This window comes from Crinia signifera, chromosome 11 (assembly GCF_055691185.1).
Source record: "Crinia signifera chromosome 11, ASM5569118v1, whole genome shotgun sequence".
Lineage (NCBI taxonomy): Eukaryota > Metazoa > Chordata > Amphibia > Anura > Myobatrachidae > Crinia > Crinia signifera.
In genome coordinates this window covers 53,993,826-54,016,191 of record NC_139227.1, presented here as the reverse complement: position 1 = coordinate 54,016,191, position 22,366 = coordinate 53,993,826, and the positions used below count along the sequence as shown (strand labels likewise).

Below are 22,366 nucleotides of genomic sequence, written 5' to 3'. Positions count from 1 at the left end.
ATGTTTGTACACTGGGGTTTTGTCAAGGAAGACCTGACAAAGAGAGAAAAACGCTTTTTGGGCGCACTCCTTTTTTTGTAAATTTACAAGTATTAAATGATTGTTTTAAAATGTAACTTTTATTAAAGACTTTGTTAAAATAAATGGCACTCTGAGTTCAAATAATTGAATAGGTTAAAAATGTAGTGTGGTCCTCAAACTATTATTGTTTAAGGAATAATAATTAGTATATCACACTTTACTTTATCATTTATGCACTGAGTTTTTCAAAGGTACGATTACCAGTAAACATAGGCAGAGAAATGATTTAGTTCCCTTTATGGGTCGATATAATGTGCTGATATTGCACGATAGGTATACACAATGGTTTACCAAAAATAGGTCACAGCCTTATATAATCAATAGTTTCTAATAACAGCAGTTCTCTCTAGCAGTCATGGGTACAGTAGTTAGATTGAAGCAGCGGCTTGCCTCCCTTATTTTTGTATTGCCACACCTGGTCTTCCCCAGGGGTCTCCCACCTGGGTACTATCCCGGCCCTCCACTGCTTGGCTTCCAAGTTCGGAGAGGGTTTGGGCAAACCAGCGGGGTATGGTGGCAATGTGTCAAAATTAATGCAAGGTGCTTCAATCAATTGGTACTGTTTGGCTGCAGATAGCGGTGGCGCATCACACTGGGCCTTTTTAATGGCCTGATAATTTTATATGCGGTACACAGGTCGGCTACCTGTACTCAGGGCCGTTGTCTTTGGATGCATATGGGGGTCAGTGCCCAAGGTTTTCTAGCAGCCGGCCATTTACCGGCTCAAAGGAAAAAGATGGTTATTGTAAAGTAATGGAGAAAAAAACAACACAAAGGGTTAATGGTAAATATCTTTTTGGGGATGAGGTTATATTAGCAGGTAGAACACACTAGTACTGTAGAAAAAATATATATGATATAATGGTTGACACCGAGTGTGTCGACACCGTGTTTGGCTTGAAAGAGAAAAATAATTATACAGTGATGAGGAGTAACAATGTAAATAGTAAATTGCTTTGAGAAAAAAGAGAATAATATTAGTAAGTAGAACACATTGTTGCAGAAACCGTGCTTTTTCAGCAAGCCGGTTATTACACCTTGTCTACAGTATCTGTCTTTTCCTTTTGATCAATCAGGAGCAGTTCATCAACTTTGTATCTATTGGTAGAAAACCATTAACTATGTGTCTATTTATACTGCTCAAACAGTTCTAAAATCAGTGCTATACACTTGCTAAGAATTGACTCTATCCACAGACAGCAAGTCTGTGGATAGAGTCAATTCTTAGCAAGTGTATAGCACTGATTTTAGAACTGTTTGAGCAGTATAAATAGACACATAGTTAATGGTTTTCTACCAATAGATACAAAGTTGATGAACTGCTCCTGATTGATCAAAAGGAAAAGACAGATACTGTAGACAAGGTGTAATAACCGGCTTGCTGAAAAAAATGTATGGAGCTGACTCTGTGTTTGGATGGTTGACATAAAATGTGTCGACACAATGTTCCTTGTGGTATAAAGTACAAAAAGTAGCGCCAAATGGGGAATAATGAGAGGCGAGCACTTCCCAAATGCAAAATGCACTAGGGAGTGTGCCCGTGTACCTGCTGCCGCTGCCTGTGTTAGCGGCTGATGACGGGACTCAGCGTGTCCGCGGTTTGCTGTGGTGAGCCTCGCGGTGTTGAGACGGGCCAGGGGATGTTTGTCAAATAGTCTGCCGCTGACTGGCGGGGTGCGGGGAGATCCAAGGCGCAGGGAGCCGGACTGGCTTGTAGCTGTAGCTCCGTCGCGGTGATTGACGGCTGGTGGAGTCGCGGCTATTGCGCGTTGGTTACCGGTGATGGCCGGTGATTGCCAGAGAGGTGGGCTGGACGGGAACTGGCTGACGACACGTGTTTTGCCTATGAGGCTTCTTCTAGCAGTGCACTGCTAGAAGAAGCCTCATAGGCGAAACACGTGTCGTCAGCCAGTTCCCGTCCAGCCCACCTCTCTGGCAATCACCGGCAATAGCCACGACTCCACCAGCCGCCAATCACCGCGACGGAGCTACAGCTACAAGCCGGTCCGGCCCCCTGTGCCTTGGATCTCCCCGCACCCCGCCAGTCAGCGGCAGACTATTTGACAAACATCCCCTGGCCCGGCTCAACACAGCGAGGCTCACCACAGCAAACCGCGGACACGCTGAGTCCCGTCATCAGCAGCTAATACAGGCAGCGGCAGCAGGTACACGGGCACACTCCCTAGTGCATTTTGCATTTGGGAAGTGCTCGCCTCTCATTATTCCCCATTTGGCGCTACTTTTTGTACTTTATACCACAAGGAACATTGTGTCGACACATTTTGTGTCAACCATCCAAACACAGCGTCAGCTCCATACATTTTTTTCAGCAAGCCGGTTATTACACCTTGTCTACAGTATCTGTCTTTTCCTTTTGATCAATCAGGAGCAGTTCATCAACTTTGTATCTATTGGTAGAAAACCATTAACTATGTGTCTATTTATACTGCTCAAACAGTTCTAAAATCAGTGCTATACACTTGCTAAGAATTGACTCTATCCACAGACAGCAAGTCTTTCAAAGCACGGTTTCTGCAACAATGTGTTCTACTTACTAATATTATTCTCTTTTTTCTCAAAGCAATTTACTATTTACATTGTTACTCCTCATCACTGTATAATTATTTTTCTCTTTCAAGCCAAACACTGTGTCGACACACTCGGTGTCAACCATTATATCATATATTTTTTTTTCTACAGTACTAGTGTGTTCTACCTGCTAATATAACCTCATCCCCAAAAAGATATTTACCATTAACCCTTTGTGTTGTTTTTTTCTCCATTACTTTACAATAACCATCTTTTTCCTTTGAGTCGGTAAATGGCCGGCTGCTAGAAAACCTCGGGCATTGACCCCCATATGCATCCAAAGACAACGGCCCTGAGTACAGGTAGCCGACCTGTGTACCGCATATAAAATTATCAGGCCATTAAAAAGGCCCAGTGTGATGCGCCACTGCTATCTGCAGCCAAACAGTACCAATTGATTGAAGCACCTTGCATTAATTTTGACATATTGCCACCATACCCCTCTGGTTTGCCCAAACCCTCTCCGAACTTGGAAGCCAAGCAGTGGAGGGCCGGGATAGTACCCAGGTGGGAGACCCCTGGGGAAGACCAGGTGTGGCAATACAAAAATAAGGGAGGCAAGCCGCTGCTTCAATCTAACTACTGTACCCATGACTGCTAGAGAGAACTGCTGTTATTAGAAACTATTGATTATATAAGGCTGTGACCTATTTTTGGTAAACCATTGTGTATACCTATCGTGCAATATCAGCACATTATATCGACCCATAAAGGGAACTAAATCATTTCTCTGCCTATGTTCACTGGTAATCGTACCTTTGAAAAACTCAGTGCATAAATGATAAAGTAAAGTGTGATATACTAATTATTATTCCTTAAACAATAATAGTTTGAGGACCACACTACATTTTTAACCTATTCAATTATTTGAACTCAGAGTGCCATTTATTTTAACAAAGTCTTTAATAAAAGTTACATTTTAAAACAATCATTTAATACTTGTAAATTTACAAAAAAAGGAGTGCGCCCAAAAAGCGTTCTTCTCTCTTTGTCAGGTCTTCCTTGACAAAACCCCAGTGTACAATCATTGACCCTAAATGCTGGGCGCACCGCCAACCCCATAACTACCAGAAATTATATCCTATAGTAGTTCTAATTCAGTTGGTTTTCTGATCAATAAATTAATTCTCAGTCTGTGCGGATCTACACCCTCTTTTTTACACCCCCATATGCTAAACCTAACCCTCCCTGCTTTCAGCCTAAGACCGCCCCACACACTAAACCTAACCCATCCTGCCTTCAGCCTAACACACTAAACCTAACCCTCCCTGCCTTCAGCCTACCCCCCCCCAAGCTACACCTAACCCTCCCTGCCTTCAGCCTAACACCCCCCCTCACACTAAACCTAACCCTACCTGCCTTCAGTATACCCCCCCACACTAAACCTAATGCTTCCTGCCTCAGCCTCACACCCCCACACACACTAAACCTAACCTTACCTGACTCAGCCTAACACCCCCCCCCCCCCTTATACACTAAACTTAACCCTCCCTGCCTTCACCTTTACACCCCCACACACTAAACCTAACCCTCCCTGCCTTCAGCCTAACACATACACACACACACACACACACACACACACACACACTAAACCTAACTCTCCCTGCCTTCAACCTATCATCCCCCCATACACTAAACCTAACCCTCCCTGCCTTCAGCCTAACACCCCCACACTAAACCTAACCCTCCATGCCTTCAACCTAACACACACACACACACACACACTTAACCTAACTCTCCCTGCCTTCAGCCTAACACCCCCCTGGCTGAACTTAACCCTCCCTGCCTCAGCCTACCCCCCCCCCCCCCCCCCCGCTACCCATGCTGAACCTAACCCTCCCTGCCTCAGCCTAACCCCTCAGGCTAAAAACTTAACCCTCCCTGCCTCAGCTTACCCCCCCCCCCCCCCCCCCCCCCAGGCTAAACTTATCCCTCCCTGTCTCAGCCTAGTGAAAAATCTTTCCAATTATCTTTTCACTTTGCTACCACATATTGCATACCTCCCAACTGTCCTGATGTTAGCGGGACAGTCCCGATTATCAGGGCCTGTCCCGCTGTCCCTCCCGCGGCGGCAATGTCCCGCAGTGAGGCGGGACTGTTGGGAGTCCCCCATGTCAGCTGCTAGGCGGCGGGAAATAAACGCTGTGCGCTTGCGCACAGCGTCTATTCCCGCAGCCAGGGAGCTGGGGGCATGGCTAGAGGCTCACAGAGCCTCTGGGTCACACCCCCATAGCTGCAAAATGGGGTCGTGGCCTCACGGAAAAGCTGCGGTATAGGCCACACCCCCGAAATTAGACCACGCCAGGTATGTGGTACTGTATGTAGGTAATACAATGATTATACGGTGCGTGGTACTGTATATAGGTAATACAATGATTCTACAGGTGCGCGGTACTGTATATAGGTTACAAAATTATTATACAGGTGCGCTGTACTGTATATAGATAACACAATGATTATACAGGTGCGCGGTACTGTATAGAGGTAATACAATTATTATACAAGTGCACTGTACTGTATATAGGTAACACAATGATTATACAGGTGCGCGGTACTTTATGCAGGTAACACAATGATTATACAGGTGTGCTGTACTGTATATAGGTAACACAATGATTATACAGGTGTGCCGTACTGTTTATAAGTAACAAAATGATTATACAGGTGTGCCGTACTGTATATAGGTAACAATGATTATGCAGGTGTGCCATACCGTATATAAGTAACAAAATTATTATACAGGTATGCAGGCAGCTCACTGTAAGCTCCTTCTGCAGGTACAGATGGCGGTCTGGACTTTGGAGTGGTTAAGGTGACCGATGAAGCAAAACACATGGTTTCCCTGAAAAACAAAGGAAAATATGAGATTGGTTTCAGGTAAATGATAGATGAGGTGTGAATAAGCTCAGTGGTCTGTGGACATCTGTCCCCCTCACATATATTATATATACTAGTAAGCATGCTCGAAGCAAATGCATCGAAAACTAATCTGCTACCTCTTTGTTTGTGCATGTGAGAGAGAAAGAGATGTAGTTTTACTCGCTGCCAACAGATTGCAGTGCTTTGGAGACACACAATCAGACACTAGATAGATAGATAGATAGATAGATAGATAGATAGATAGATAGATAGATAGATAGATAGATAGATAGTATAATCAGCGTCACTCCAGTCTAATCAAAGCAGTTTAAATAACATAGACTGCACAGACGGTTAATTGCAACGTTTCAACTCCTTTATTGGAGTTTTTGTCAATAAAGGAGTTGAATTCAGCCATCTGGGCAGTCTACGTTATTTAAACTGCTTTGATTAGATCGGGGTGATGCTGATTATACTATCTATGATAGAGCACGCTCCACGTGCTGAGTTTAGAAGGCACCCGACAAGTACTCTACTGGGTATAGAGAGTGCCGGCTTTACGCATTTATATATCAGTATATAGATAGCGGTGCAGGGGTGCGGCAATCTGAAATAAGCAAATTCCACAACACGGAGAGAATCCATCAACAAAGTTTCAGTTTATGTAAACTGTTTATGCTCGCCACGGCGAGGCAGAAGAACGGTCCCACCGGTAACGGGCTGCTTCTCAGGCCAGACGGCAGGACTGGAAGTATACATGTATGTTCTGTATGCATTGTTGGTAACTTGAAAACAGTTTACATAAACTGAAACGTTGTTGTTGGATTCTCTCCGTGTTGTGGAGTTTGCTTATTTCCGAGTGCCATACATGCATACATATATATATATATATATATATATATATATATATATATATATACATATACACACAGAGTGGATATATAGCGCTATTAAGTCCTCAGTCCAGCATAAAAAAGCCTCTGATTCACAGGGCTGTATAAGCACCAAGTCCCAATAAGACTGCGGCTCCCTCAAAAGGTGACTCCTTGGATCCTCAGGAGTAAAGGAGATCTGTAGCAAATAGATAAAGAGAGGGGCGCTCCATAGTGCATAAAAACAGTTTTATTCAAATGAACAGCAAACAGCAGCAGAAAATGGTCACAAGTTGCTCGTACCAAGTTATTCAACAGTTGTGGGCTGGATACCACATGGTCTAATCAAATAGATGTTACCAGGCCAGAGCAGGTCCAACGGGAGTCCGGGGCACCGTCAGGAGCACAGCCCACGCTGCTTTCCCCAAGGGGATACACAGCGTGCCGGGAACCTAGGCAGGAACAGACCGCCGGAGGACGCCTGGAAGCAGGACAGCGAGCGTCACCGTAGCCACGCCCTAACGCGTTTCGTGGAACACTTCGTCAGAGGGCGTCCGGGGCACCGTCAGGAGCACAGCCCACGCCGCTTTCCCCAAGGGGATACACAGCGTGCCGGGAACCTAGGCAGGAACAGACCGCCGGAGGACGCCTGGAAGCAGGACAGCGAGCGTCACCGTAGCCACGCCCTAACGCGTTTCGTGGAACACTTCGTCAGAGGGCGTGCCCTCTGACGAAGTGTTCCACGAAACGCGTTAGGGCGTGGCTACGGTGACGCTCGCTGTCGTGCTTCCAGGCGTCCTCCGGCGGTCTGTTCCTGCCTAGGTTCCCGGCACGCTGTGTATCCCCTTGGGGAAAGCGGCGTGGGCTGTGCTCCTGACGGTGCCCCGGACTCCCGTTGGACCTGCTCTGGCCTGGTAACATCTATTTGATTAGACCATGTGGTATCCAGCCCACAACTGTTGAATAACTTGGTACGAGCAACTTGTGACCATTTTCTGCTGCTGTTTGCTGTTCATTTGAATAAAACTGTTTTTATGCACTATGGAGCGCCCCTCTCTTTATCTATTTGCTACAGATATATATATATATACATATATATATAGTACAGGTTTGCAGGCGGCACTCAGGATAAATAAATACACGACACACAGCCAGGACTTGTATATATACACACTATATATATATACGTCTGTGTGTGCGGCACTAGAAACACTGTCACCGTACACCGTATATAACCAATGTTTCGGGGCTTGTGCGCCCCTTTGTCAAGGTGACGATTCACCTTTGCACCCTGACAAAGGGGCGCATAAGCCCCAAAACTTTGGTTTCCTTTTTGTGAATATACTACTTTAAAAATCCAGTGCCATTTGTCTACCTCTCGTCTACCTATCTGCTACAAGCGGGCAAAGGGGTTTGCGCTTTCCCAGAAAATGCATCGGTCAATACATCATAGACAATTTACATCCAAGAACGATTCCTCCTCCATATGGATAAAACCAGCACTGGACTCCAATTTAAATGTCCAAGAAAATTGTATTAATAGGTCATAGCAAACTGATCACATGGCATGAAAATTCATATACCAGCATGATCGTAAGACATCCTTAGGCAATAAAAAGCACCATTAATGTATAGGCTCCTTGGCCAGCGCCCCTTGACGGCTGCCGTTTCGGTGCAACGTGCACCTTTGTCAAAAGGGGAATGTGCAAATAACAACCAGCATGGCATCTATTAAATACATGTAGTATAGCCATACGAACCTGTATGGTCCAGCCCCTGGCACGGCGCCACCACATCCCGGCCGCTCGTGGGTTCCGGCGCCCAGACAATGACGTTAGACGCCGGCTGGATACATGCGGCTGGCTCAGGACCAGATGGAAGCCGCCATTCTCCGGAAGTTTTGGGTGGTTGCCAAGGATACTCCAATTTTATACATAACTATAGCAACATATTGCTACCATATCGGCAATAATGACGTCCCTATAAATAACGGGAGCCGTTTACAGGAATCGCCGCCATTGGACCCAATACAGTAGATAGCAAAGCTAATAAATCATTATCAGCCAATACAAATACATATCATTACACCACACCAAAAGGACAAACATACATGCAAAACTCACTAAATACACATGGATCAAGATACCTAGCAAAAGCAGATGGTATTAATGTTATTATTCACTATCAAGGTTTCAAATATGGACCCTAGTTGACAACCACCGAAGTCGATCAGCAATCACCCCACAGTCATGAACCTAATGGAAAAATAAAGTTAAAGACCAGCATATAAATCTCAAAGGAATGGTGCAAGAGTGAACTCCTCATTTAGTCCAGCCGGACTCATAGACAGGGCCGGCACTACCCACTCAGCAGCTCCTGCAAAGCAGGGAGGCGCCATGCTGAAAAGGCACTGACTCCCTCCCTGCTCTGCTAAAGCTGCCTCAGCCCTTACTGTCACTGCCTCCTGCACGCCGCCCGCAGCACCTGTCTGACAGAGGGCGGGCGGCAGTATAAAGAGCTGCTTCCTGCACCGCACACACACTGTCCTCCTCCTGCGACCTGCCCCTCCTTCCTCACGAACACTTGCGCTGAGGCATGTAGCGCTGTCTGTGAATGCCTGGATGACATGTCCTGTCCGGATCCGCCCCCTACCAATTACTCCCTGCACCTGTCAGTTGTCAAACAAATGACGAACAGGCAGCAGCGCCGCCCTTCCCTCTTCTTAGTGTGCTGTGCCAGCGCCACTGCCAGTCCTCAACACTCCACCCCCTCTATCTCCTCTCCTTTTCTTCCATCTCCTCCTTCTCTCCCCTCCTTTCCTTAGTTAGCAGAGGGGTGTAATGGCGTCCTCAGCGTCCTGCCTACGCAGATAGAAGAGGAGGTACTGCACAAGAGTTAAACAGCAAAAGAACAGTGAGTCTTTTATTATACATGTTTATAACAATTTTTTTTAATAGATTTTTTTATATTAATTTAGACACTTTTTAAATAATGGGCTGGGTTATGTGCCTAAAGGTGGCCATACACACTGCAATAGCAGCATGCGATGCGATGTGCGCTCCTGCGCGCATCGCATGGTACAAAAAGTATGTGCTGCACATACTTTTTGTACTGCTTTCGGATCGCACACACATTGCATGCATGCCGTGCGATGCGATCTAGCACATAACGTATGCGATTTTTGCAGTGTGTATGGGCATCTTTAGTGCCTGCAACATTTTGCGGACACAGCACTCAGATGGTGTATGTATGCATGCATGTATATGCACCCAAGATCCTCCATAGAATCGCATGTTGCTAATGCTCCTACAATCTGGCTGCAGCTTGTTGCAATGGCAATGTGAGAGGCCACAAAATGTATGGCATTTTTGATGGCATTGCGGTGCATAGCCATCCTTTCCTGAGTGTTCTGTCTGTCTTCCCTATGTAACTCAGTCCACAGGGACAGGTAATGAGGTAAACAATATAGCGTGTGGTGCAGGTAACACGATGTTTAATAAAAATCTCCATGCCACTATGTGGATGTCTAAAACTATTACCTGACACCATCGCCCTACAGGTTAAACAATTAAGGCACTTAAAGCAACCTGCTTTGGATGACAAAAAAGCCGAAGAACTGGGATTAACTCTATCCATACCTGTGACATCAGTACGTACCACGATGTCATGTATGTTGCGTCCACAAGTATAACTCGACATGATACTAGTGTCATGGAGATTTAAACTTGGATCAGTTTGCACTATTGGCCACAATTTTTTGCTGGTCTGCTTAATCAACTTACTAAAATGATTGATCCACGGAATCCTAACACCCTGGCAGTCTTTTTTGACAGACGATAGTAATTTAGATCGGGGAATAAAGGGCTTTCTCTTTCGCAAATAGGAGGTCATTAACTTGATAGCCTCTAGCTAAGAATTTATTAATCATCAGTTCAATTTGCACAGTTACCATAGAAGTATCACTGCATACTCTGCACGCACGTATAAACTGAGAAAAACGGGAGTCCAACTTTGGACGACCTGGGATGGAAACTATCGGCATGGAAAGTAGTGTTACGATCCAATGGTTTCTGATACAAATTGGTACTAATGACCCCTTCAACTATAGATACTTCAACATCTAAAAAGTTGACCTTTTTTAGCATCAATGACATGGGTAAATTTGATTGGACAATTGGGGTTATTGTGTGAACAGATAACAGACTCTAATTCAGACTTGGATCCCATCCAAATAAGGAACAGATCATCTATATATCTGACATAGAATTTAATCCTGCCAGATATATAGGAATCGGTGAAAAAGACATTCTGTTCACACTGTAGCATGTATGTGGTCGCATACGATGGGGCCACCGGGGACCCCATCGCCACGCCGGACACTTGAAGATAATATAAACTATCAAACAGAAAGTAGTTTGAAGTAAGAAGCATCTTCAACAAACCACATTTTAGTTGCACCGCTGGTCTGCGGTACATTGGATGTTCAGAAATCAATTTTCTCACAGCCGCTATTCCATCAGCATTAGGGATCACGGTATAGAGGCTTGTGATATCTAGGCTACACAGCCAGCTGTCACAGGGAATGTTATTAACCGCTAGGAGTTTATTAAGGAATGCAGTAGTATCTTTTAAATGATAATCCTGCCCGACAATACATGGCTGCAAAAGTGCATCTATATATGCCGACACCCTTTGAAACAAAGAACCGCGGGCAGAGATACTGGGGCGGCCAGGGCGCGATGTTATGCACTTATGAACCTTGGGCAGGGTGTATAAAAGGGGTACCACAGGACATGTGGGCAACCACGCATCACACAAGTTCTGAGTGATATCCCCCTCCACAACAGCCCTGCTCAATCGGTCCGACAACAACCTTTTAAATCTGTCAGTGGGGTCACCAGTAAGTTTCAAATACACATCCTTGTCTAATAGCTGTCTCTGAATCTCTGACTTGTACGCATTTAGGTCCTGAATGACAATTACCCTGCCCTTATCGGCGGGGCGGACAACGATGTCACTGTAACTCGCAATTGTGAGCAAAGCCTGATACTCAGATACAGACATAGGCGAATCTAGAAATATGGTAATGGGTGGTCCTAGATCCAAATACAGAAGCAGGTCGGACCGCTGCGCGGCGAAGCCGCACGTCGAAAAGGGGGCGTGACCTCATTGAAAGGAGGCATGTCATCACAAAAAGGGGCATGGTATTACACATTAGACCACACACCGTAATCCCCATTACAAATAAAGCTACACGCTGTAATGCCAATTACACATAATGCCAAGTGGGATTGATGAATTGTTCATAGCCAAGGGGGTGTTAGATGCTTATTACAAAGGGGGAGTGAATTTGCTCTTTGTGGGTGGGGATGCTCATGCTCGTTGCCAGGGCTCGACAAATGTCTTTAACATCTAGGAGCCAGGATGAAAATGTAGGAGCCAGGCAAACAAAATTTTTGTGACAGTGGGTGCCAAAAATGTACACACAACGTAATGCCCATTACACATATACCAAACATCGTAATGTTTATTACACATACCAATTACATATTATGCCACACAAGATCTGCTTACCTACATGCCCGTTGCTATGGGTTTCATGCTTGTTGCCAATGGGGTTAAATGCTCTGTCAGGGGGGTTGCATGCTCTGGCAATGGGGTTAACATGCATGTTGCCATGGGGTTAACATGCGCTGCCAGGGGCTCATTAGCATGGAGTTCTGTAGCAATGAGGGGGTCGACGGGCAGGAGGACCACAGAAATTGGACACCCCCGACCCACAGTATGACAAACATCCAGCCACCTGCTGGACCCCCCCAACCCCACACAAGTCACTAGTTCTGCACGCTGTCCTGCTACTTTCAGCTGCGCACCACTGGTGGAGATTATAGCTTCCGTCCCTCCTGATAACTATGCTGCCGGAGCCCCAACCTGGCCTGGGGATGATAAATAAAACCGGCAGTAGTTCTGCCCCTGGCTATTGGGCAGGGGAGCGGGTTTCAAATAGCCAGCAGCCGGCAGCTTTAAACTACTGACAATGCTGAACGCCGCTCAGCAGGAGGACAGCTGCAGGAGGGTGGCTGGGCTGGAGCCACGCTGACAGATGGAGGACAGAGCTGAACACTGCTCAGAAGCTGGTTCTCCGCTATGTGGGCGGGGGTGGGGATTGTCGAGCCCTGACAGTGACGATACAGCCGGGCAGCACACAGCTCTTGCTGCCCGGATGTCATTTTTTAAATTTGTGTGTGCAGCCGGCGGTCTAATGAGGTGCACCCCCGGACCACCCCTTAGATTCGCCTATGGATAAAGATAAGTTATTACGTTTAATGGCATTGTCACTTGAGGATATAGAATTAGCAATCTCCGAGTCAGGCATATGGCTGAAAGATTTAATTGATGCATTATTAATAAATGGTTCAAAATTGGACTTTCGCTAAAATTTAGTAACCTGTGGAGGAATAAATTCAGTGTAATCAATGGATTTATTTGCCAAAGGCACTCTTTTACAGTTTTTACCCGGAAAGTGTTCATGTAGACGTAGCTGTCGATTCATCCGATATTTTTCAGCCTCCCAATCAAAGCTGTTTAATCTGTTGGTCGGCACAAATGACAGTCCACGACCTAATACGGCCACTTCGGTAGGGGAAATTGCATGTGAAGTTTTTTATTGGTCCCACGCTTAGTTAAAGCAGCTCCAGTAATTTTAGTTCGTGGAAGGTTGGGGGAGGAGTGCTGTAAACTCAATGTGGTTTATAAGGGGGAGAAAATATATGAATATTTCAGAGCTCTAAGATTGGCTGTAATGGAGTGGATAAAAACACTATGTTTACCTAAAGGGTTTAAAATAATATGTAGTGGTACCTGTGGAAATAAAAAATGGTTAATGCCAAATGTTTACACTCTTTAAGTGAAAGAGTTGGTTTTTAGAAATGGTGATCATTCCAGTCTTACTGTCCCTATCTTACCCTGAAGTCCGTGTTGGTAGCTTCCTGTTGTATGAGCAGCTTGGGGGTGACTTAGTTTTGTTTGTTGGCTGTGAGGGCTTCCAAGCGCAGAGACCAGCTGAACCGTGCTTGCACGTGGCAGCCGCTGCGCTGATGCTCCGTCTTCGCCGAGAGGGCCGGAAGTTGTGCTGCGGCCGCAGGGAGAGTCGGAAACGGATGTTTAGGAGACAGCTTGTCGGGTGATCTTGTTGTCCAACGCGTTTCGTGCGTCATGCGCACTTTTTCAAGGATGTTTGGCTGTTACGGCAGTGCGGATATTTTATAGGGAAAACTTTATTAGTAAAAACGGAAGTCCTGTTCCGGAAATTGACTAAAAGGGTGGGAAGCACATGTTCTGTCAGAAGCATGTTCATGGCTTCCAATATAGAAGTTTAAAAGAAAGAAATTTGATAAAATAAAATATAAATAAATATAAACAGGTACCACTTATAAAAAGACATTGAGTTCTATTTCTATGTTAAGACCTAATGGCTCTAAGGTTTTCATGTTGTAGATCCATTTTGTTTCGGCTTTTCTTAGCTCTTTTACAAAGTCGCCTCCTCGCCAGTTTTCACTTATCTTCTGTGTTGCTATACATTAAACCAGCCGGATTTTTGTTGTGTGGAGACAATGTGGGTTGTCAATCCTTTTATAATGTTGTAAATATGTTCCGCAAACCTGATTTTGACTTTTCTTTTTGTTTGGCCAATGTATTGGAGTCCACAATGTGCAGCACATACTTTTTGTACTGTGCGATGCCCGCAGGAGCGCACATCGCATCGCATGCTGCTATAGCAGCATGTATGGCCACCTTTAGGCACATAACCCAGCCCATTATTTAAAAATTGTCTAAATTAATATAAAAAAAATCTACAATTATTAAAAAAAATCTTATAAACATGTATAATAAAAGATTCACTGTTCTTTTGCTGTTTAACTCTTGTGCAGTACCTTCTCTTCTATCTGCGTAGGCAGGACGCTGAGGACGCCATTACACCCCTCTCGTGACTGAGGCAGAAAGGAGGGGAGAGAAGGAGGAGATGGAAGAAGAGGAGAGGAGATAGAGGGGGTGGGGTGTTGAGTACTGGCAGTGGCACTGGCACAGCACACTGAGAAGAGGGAAGGAAGGGTGGCGCTGCTGCCTGTTCGTCATTTGTTTGACAGCTGACAGACGCAGGGAGCAATTGGTAGGGGGCGGATCCGGACATGACATATCATCCAGGCATTCACAGACAGCGCTACATGCCTCAGCGCAAGTGTCCGTGAGGAAGAGGGGGCAGGTCGCAGGAGGAGGACAGTGTGTGTGTGTGGTGCAGGAAGCAGCTCTTTATACTGGCGCCCACCCGCTGTCAGACAGGTGCTGCGGGCGGCGTACAGGAGGCAATGACAGTAAGGGCTGAGGCAGCTTTAGCAGAGCAGGGAGGGAGCCAGCGCCTTTTCAGCATGGCACCTCCCTGCTTTGCAGGAGCTGCTGAGTGCGTAGCGCCGGCCCTGCCACAATGGCATTCTAGTAAGTAAATGACTCCTTCTGTGTTACATGAGAGGTTTTTTTGAATCTTAAAGTTTTTGCTAGTTTGGTTTGATTTAAACTCAGTTATTGGTTTTGTGGATCCTTTGTTATTTTTACATGCCTTGCAGTTTAGTCAGCTAAAAAAACCTTTACTTTGACAGTGTTTGGATCTGTATCTGTTTTTGTTTTTTTTTTGAGAAAAATTTTTATTAAGTTTTTCAAGGTACATTTTCAAAAATCCAAAAACAGTACAAACCATTAAAACAGAAATGTTGACTGAATGACTCAGAGTGCGGTTTGTTATTTGACAGAGGTCAGAGGGAATACAAATCTCTAATAAGAAAAATAGACCTCGTCGTGTCTGAGAACCAAAAGGATATACAGGGGAGGAAGGGGAAAGGGAATAAGCCAAGATGGAAAATGAGATGGGAGAGGAAGCAGGAGGGAAAAGGGGGAATAGATATAGAAGTAGTGAGGGGGAGCTGGGAGCGAGAAGAGAAAGAAAGCGATCAAATCTCGGTGGAGAGGAACAGGGGAGGGGGAGGGGAGGGGGGGAGGAGCCGGCAATCTCAAGCAAAGCATCTAGGGAAGATAAATCAGAATATTACACAAATGTCAACGGAGCCTCAGTTTGGAAGTGGGTTGTCCATGGAGACCAGGTTTTGATAAAAGAAGGCATAGAGTCATGTAGGAATGCGGAAATCTTCTCCACCTTGTAAGTGGACCAAATGGCATTAATTAAGGCGGTTTTGGACAAGGGTGTAGGACTTTTCCAATTTTTAGCTATCGAGCACTTGGTTGTGTTGAGAATGTGGTTAATCAATTTTTGAGTCGCAAGTTGGGAACGTGGGATTGGTCGTAGTAAAAGGGAGAATGAGGGAGAGGAGGGCATTTGTATATTCAGAATCAAACTAATTAGCTCATGGGCCTCCACCCAGAAGGATTGAATGATTGGGCAACTCCACCAAATATGAATGAAAGAGCCTTCTTGGCCACATGATCTCCAACATTGGGAAGAGGAGGCAGGGTATATAGAGTGTAATTTGGTTGGCACCATATACCACCGATAGTAGATCTTATATGCATTTTCTTTAATACGAGTTGAAATAGAACTTTTTGCGATCGCCATTCTGATATTGGACCACGTGTTTAAGTTGAGCTCTTCACCCAGGTCGGCCTCCCAGTCAGACTCGTGTTTTTCCTTTTGGGGTTGGTTGACGGATAGAAGTATTTGATAGATAGTTGAAATGAGTTTTTTTGAGTTTGTCTGCACAGGGATTCGAGGGGCGTTTTTTCCAAAGATGACTGTGCCCGGGGGAGAGAATTATAGAAGTGGCGTAGCTGTAAATATTGATAAAAAATAGAGTGTGGGAACGAGAATTTAGACCGGAGGGATTCAAAATCAGGAAAGAGCAGTGTAGGGGCAATATCCGCGGGGAAAAGGATGTTATGTTTCGTCCAGTATTTGAACGCACTAATAGACGTCCCTGGGGGGAAGGCCGGGTTATTCCAAAGTGGGGTTAACGATGGGTGATGAGAGCGTAATTTGTAGAGTTTGGTGGAAAGATCCCAAACCCTTAGTGTGTGGTGAGTAGAAGGCATGAGGACGGTAGGGGTGGGGCGGGAGGTAAGAGGTATCCATAGGAGGGAGGATAGTGAGAAATGAGCGATGAAGGAGGTTTCAATATGTGTCCAAACTCTATGAGAGGGAGGAGCGTGCCATAGAATTGAGGAGGCTATGTGCACCGCCCTATAGTATTTGAGGATATCTGGGAGGCCTAGGCCACCTGTCCCGCATGGTTTTTGTAGGAGGCGCAGTTTAACTCTAGGTTTTTTCCCCGCCCAAACGAAAGCGCTGATATCCCTCTTGACTGGGATATGCAGGGGGGGGTTGCCAGAGATAGAGTAAACGGGGTAGAATCATCATTTTAATCGCCGCCATCCGACCAATCCATGAGATAAATTGCGATTTCCAGGCAGACAGATCTGATCTAATAGAAGTAAATAATCTTGGGAAGTTAATCGAGTAGAGGTCCTTGTATGAACTGGACAGATAAATCCCAAGATATTTAATTTTATCAGGCTGCCAATGGAGAGGGAATTTTGCTTGGATGGTGGAAAGGTCGGCAGGAGCAATGTTAATAGCTAGGGCTTCTGATTTAGAAGTATTTAGTTTGTAATTGGAGAAAATGTTATATGTTTTGGTTTCGTGAAAAATGGAGGGCAGCGAGGTCAGAGGGTTGGTCAGAGTTAGTATGACATCGTCGGCATAGAGAGCTATCTTGTGATGTGCAGGACCTATATTTGTACCGTGGATGTTTGGGTTCTGTATCTGTTTTTGTAAAGATAGTGACAAGTTATTGTTTGATATTTTTTGCTTTACAATAAATGATTTTAGTTTGGTTGGTAATATTGGTAACAGAGTTTCATCTAGTTTGAGTACATGCCAATGTTTTTGCATGATGTTTTCTATGATTTTGTGTATTGTGTGAAGAAAGCAAGGTTACTGTTATCTTGGTTCTTTTTTTTGGTGTTGTACAGTATGTCAGCAGGTCTTTCCTTTCTATTCTTTTGATGTCCTCTAGTTGTTTCTGTAGTAGATCTTCTTTATAGCCTTTCATTCACTAGTTCTTCATTTTTCACTTTGGGCTTGAAAGACATGGTCATCTGTGCAATTTCTCCTCACTCTTCAAAATTGTCCTACCGGGATGTTTGAGATCCATTTATTATGGTGGTTACTTGTTGAGGGCAGGATGTTATTGCCACTCACCTCTTTAATATGGGTTCTTGTCTTCAGAAGGTTGCCTTCAATGAAGATTTCTAGATCTAGGTAGATGACTTGTTTTTTACTGTGGGTCGTGGTGATTTCTAGATTTAGTTGGTTAGCATTGATGTAAATAATGAATTCTTGGAGTTGTTCTTCTGTTCCCTGCCATAGAAAGAACACATCGACTATGTAACAATGTAATGATACCATTTTACAAGATGATTGCTGTATGTGTTAGGGGACCAGATGTAATCGTCTTCCCATTTTACTATGAAAAGGTTGATCTTGGGTGGCAGCTGTTACAAAAGTATGTATGTATGTATGTATATATATATATATATATATATCCAAATAAGAAGTCCCCACACCCCCCATACAATAGCAATATTTTATTCACGCGTAAACGATCAATAATATCACTTACTGATGCTGATTTAAAGAGCAATCTCGATATTACCTGTAGCCAAAAATAAATTAAATAAGATTGTAACCGAGAGCGCAATTAAATGACCATACGTATCACAAATGTAATTACAATGGTGTGAAGTGTCCACTCCTCTCTCCCTGTCTGCAGCTTCTCCCTGGAGGCTACTGGCTCAGGAACGCTGGATCTGAACTCCATCTTCTCCATCCTGCCACAGAAAGGAACCCTCAGTCCCAGTGACCGAGCCACCCAGGTCCAGGTCATCTTCAAGGCCACGAAGGAGGTGCAGATCATTGACAAACCCGTCCTGAAATGTCAGGTGAGAGGCAGACAGAAATAGCAATGGGAGCAAATGGGATTGAGAACAGTCACAAGGAGCAGCGTGGGCAGGCCAGGGAGCAAGGCTGGCAGCATGGGCAGGCCAGGGAGCATGGCTGGCAGTGTACCATATATATATATGTGTCAGTGGTCTATATACCACAAGGGCATACCATAGATCCGTGGCAATGGTGTATATACCACCAGCACATACCATAGAGCCATGGCAGTGGTGTATATAGCACCAGCACATACAATAAATATACGTGGCAGTGGTGTATATACAGGGGTTAAAGTGAGCCGGAACGGTGCGGTACTGCGTTCTGTCAGTTCCATTTTGGAGGCGGAACGGTTCCGCCTCTGTCCACTCACTTTGCCCCTGCCTGACCCGGCTGAGCTTCTTGGCACACCTTACTGTCCTCCACCCCCCAAAGCAGCTGGCTGAGACCGCACGGCAGTTCGGGCGGAGGCTGATGACGTCAGCAGCTGCCGTGTATGTGGTAATGTCGGTCCTCCGCCGGTTCCCAGCGTGTCTCCCCGCCGGATCTCTCTCCTGGCTGGGTGTCCACCACCATGTAGCTGGACACTGAAGAAAGCAGGGCTCCAGCCTCTGCGCTGGCTGTCAGCAAAGTACGTAAGAGTGTGCAGGGCTATTAACCCCTGCCACCTCGGTCACTAGCATGGCAATGACCACTGGGATCCTGGGGGATTTATACACATTGGATATGTTTAATATTTCTGCTGAGGTCCTCACTAGTGCAGCCTGAGCTTGAGCACTGTGCATGTAACCCCCCTGGCACTGTGCATGTAACCCCCCTGGCACTAAGCATGAAACCCTATGGCACTGAGCATGAAACCCTATGGCACTGAGCATGAAACCCCTGGTAAAGAGCACGAAACCCCCAGCAATGAGCATATAGGTAAGCGGCACTTGTGTATCATAATATGTAATAGACATTACCATGTGTGGCATATTCTGTAATGGGCATTATGGTTGTGGCATATTCTGTAATGGGCATTATGGTTGTGGCATAATGTGTAATAGGCATTACGATTTGCATAGTCCCGTCCCACAAACCCATGCCCTAAATGTTTGCGTGCACTGTAACGCTTTTATAGGGTGTTGGGATGTCTTGCACTGTGGGGCAAAATTCATTTAAGGGTGGTATTATTTGGCCCACATTATTCTTTTCAATGCTGGGGGGGGGGGGAGGGGGAGGCAGGGGAGTGAGTTCCACCACCCAGGGCCGGTGCTAGGGTGTCCGGCGCCCTCCTGCAAAATCTATATGTGCGCCCTTTCTCTCCTAAAGGGACAGCCCACACAAATAAATGGTGTGGTATCATAAGGAATGATCATAGCCCAGTTTAATTACACCTTACAGTAGCACAATCTTATTTACATTACACTGCAGATGGTGCAAATAATTCATAATACACCACATAGTAGCATCCCTTGTACACAAAGCCGACAGAAGTAGTGCCCCTTAAACACAATGCCCACAGTGGTGCCACTAAAAACACCTACAATAATGCCCCTTATACATAATGACCACAGTAGCGCCCATTACACATAAAATCCACAGTGGTAATGCACCTTATACACATAATGCCCACAATAGTAGTGATGTAAGGTGTGAGGAGAGCAGAAGAGGTATAAGAAAGGGGATCCATGAGAAGGGGAAAGTGAGTTGTCAGTGGAACAAGGGAAAAGTGGCTGCTGTTGGAAAATGGATAAAGAATAAATATGATAAAAGATAGGTAAAGGAAAAAAAGATATAAGGGAGAAAGCCAGATACTGGGCAGAGAGAGGGTAGGAGGGCCATATACTCGGCAGAGTGAGGGGGAGGGGCAGCCATATGCTGGGCAGAGAGATGTGGGACAGATGTGGGGAGAGATGCTGGGGAGAAAGTGGGGGGACAGATGCTGGGTAGAGGGGGGCAGTTGCTGGGCAGAGGGATGGAGGGAAATTTGATGGGTGGCGAGAGGGGAAGAGATGATGTGCAGGGAGAGGGGGCAGATAATTGGCAGAGGGGGCAGATGGTGGGGAGATGTGGACAGGTGCTGGGGAGATACTGATAGGGGGAAAGATTATGGGCAGGAAGATGGGGTACAGATGGGCAGAAAGGGATGGGGGAAAATCTGATGGGCATGGAGAGGGGGCAGATACTGGGAAGGGAGAAGGGGACAGATGCTGGGGAGAGGGGGGCAGATGCTGGAAAGAAGCAGATTGGGGGTGCAGATGTGGGGAGAGGGGGCAAATGCTGGGCAGAGAGGGATTGGGGCCAGATGATGGACAGGGAGAGGGGGTACAAATGCTGGGCAGAGAGAGGGAGATATGCTGGGCAGAGAGGGGGATATGCTGGGCAGAGAAAGGAGGGGCAGATACTTGGCAGGGAGTGGGGGGCAGATACTGGGCAGGGAGAGAGGGGCGGGCACTGGGCAGAGAGAGAGGGGGAGATATGCTGGGCAGAGAGAGAGGGGCAGATACTGGGCAGGGAGAGGGGGCAGGTACTGAGCAGGGAAAGGGGGACAGTTGGTGGGCAGGGAAAGGGGGGACAGATGGTGGGCAGGGTAGGGGGGGATAGATGGTGGGCAGGGAGAGGGGGGACAGATGGTGGGCAGGGAGAGGGGGACAGATAGTGGGCATGGAGTGGAGGGACAAATGGTGGGCAGGGAGAAGGGGACAAATGGTGGGCAAGGAAAAGGGGACAAATGGTGGGCAGGGAAAAGGGGACAGATGGTGGGCAGGGAGAGGGGGGACAGATGCTGGGCAGGGAGAGGGGGACAGATGGTGGGCAGGGAAAGGAGGGACAGATGGTGGGCAGGGAAAGGAGGGACAGATGGTGGGCAGGGTAGGGGGGATAGATGGTGGGCAGGGAGAGGGGGGACAGATGGTGGGCAGGGAGAGGGGGACAGATGGTGGGCAGGGAGTGGGGGGACAAATGGTGGGCAGGGAGAAGGGCACAGATGGTGGGCAGGGAGAAGGGGGACAGATGCTGAGCAGGGAGAGGGGGGACACTCAGATGATTGGCAGAGAGTTGGGGGCAGACAGAGGGTGACAGATGCTGGACAGGGAGGGGGTGGGAGAGAGAGAGAGAGAGAGAGAGAAAAGCTGCAGAGACAGGGGAGGCAGGACACAACACTCACAGACAGGTCCATGCTGACAGTCAGATCCACCATGTTTCATGGATCAGAGGAGCTCCTCCAATCAGGTTTTCTTCTATTCAGCATGTGCCAAGCTCCTCCAGTCACAGCTTGGCACATGCTGTCCTGGCTCTGATGATGACATGAGGGGGGAGGGGCTCGGCACCGCAGTCACCAGTGAGGAAGGTGCAGGGACATCCCCTGCTGCTGCTGCTACGGTATATCACAACGTAAGTTCTCTCTGCCCTCTGCTTCCGGTGCTGCTGCTTGCGCTACACTGTCACTGACAGGTGCAGCAGCAGCTGGCAGCGCCTTACATCAATACACACAGTGGCAGAGCTGCAGGGCAGGGAGAGAGCGCCTTTACAGTCCAGCGCCTCCCTGTTTGCAGGCTCTGCTGAGTGGGCCCTGCCACCACCTCTCCAGGACCACTTTAAGCACATACAAAATATATATATATATATATATATATATATACGTGGCAGTGGTGTATATAGCACCAGCACATACCATAGAGCCGTGGTGTATATAGCACCAGCATATACCATAGAGTCATGGCGGGGGTTTATATAGCACCAGCACATAACATAGAGCCATGGCAGTGGAGTATATAGCACCAGCACTTACCACAGAGCCGTGGCAGTGGTCTATATACCATCACCACATACCATAGAGCCGTGGCAATGGTGTATATACCACCAGCACATACCATATATATACGTGGCAGTGGTGTATATACCACAATGACATACAATATATATATGTGGCAGTGGTGTATATACCACAAAGACATACCATAGATCCATGGCAGTGGTGTAT

At 46.4% G+C, this 22,366-nt stretch overlaps 1 protein-coding gene and 2 pseudogenes across 5 annotated transcripts in view; 2 read left to right on the top strand and 1 right to left on the bottom strand.

Moving 5' to 3' along the window:
* The window catches only part of HYDIN (HYDIN axonemal central pair apparatus protein), a 464,418-nt gene that overhangs the window by 351,537 nt on the left and 90,515 nt on the right, over positions 1-22,366 (top strand). For all 5 annotated transcript variants that reach the window (XM_083165003.1, XM_083165004.1, XM_083165002.1 and 2 more), the window contains 2 exons: positions 5,448-5,547; positions 18,236-18,404. In XM_083165003.1, the coding sequence (XP_083021129.1) occupies positions 5,448-5,547; positions 18,236-18,404 (269 nt within the window). The remainder of the gene's footprint in view (positions 1-5,447; positions 5,548-18,235; positions 18,405-22,366) is intronic.
* LOC146046557 (5S ribosomal RNA) lies at positions 485-603 on the bottom strand (annotated as a pseudogene).
* On the top strand, positions 3,096-3,214 carry LOC146046532 (5S ribosomal RNA; annotated as a pseudogene).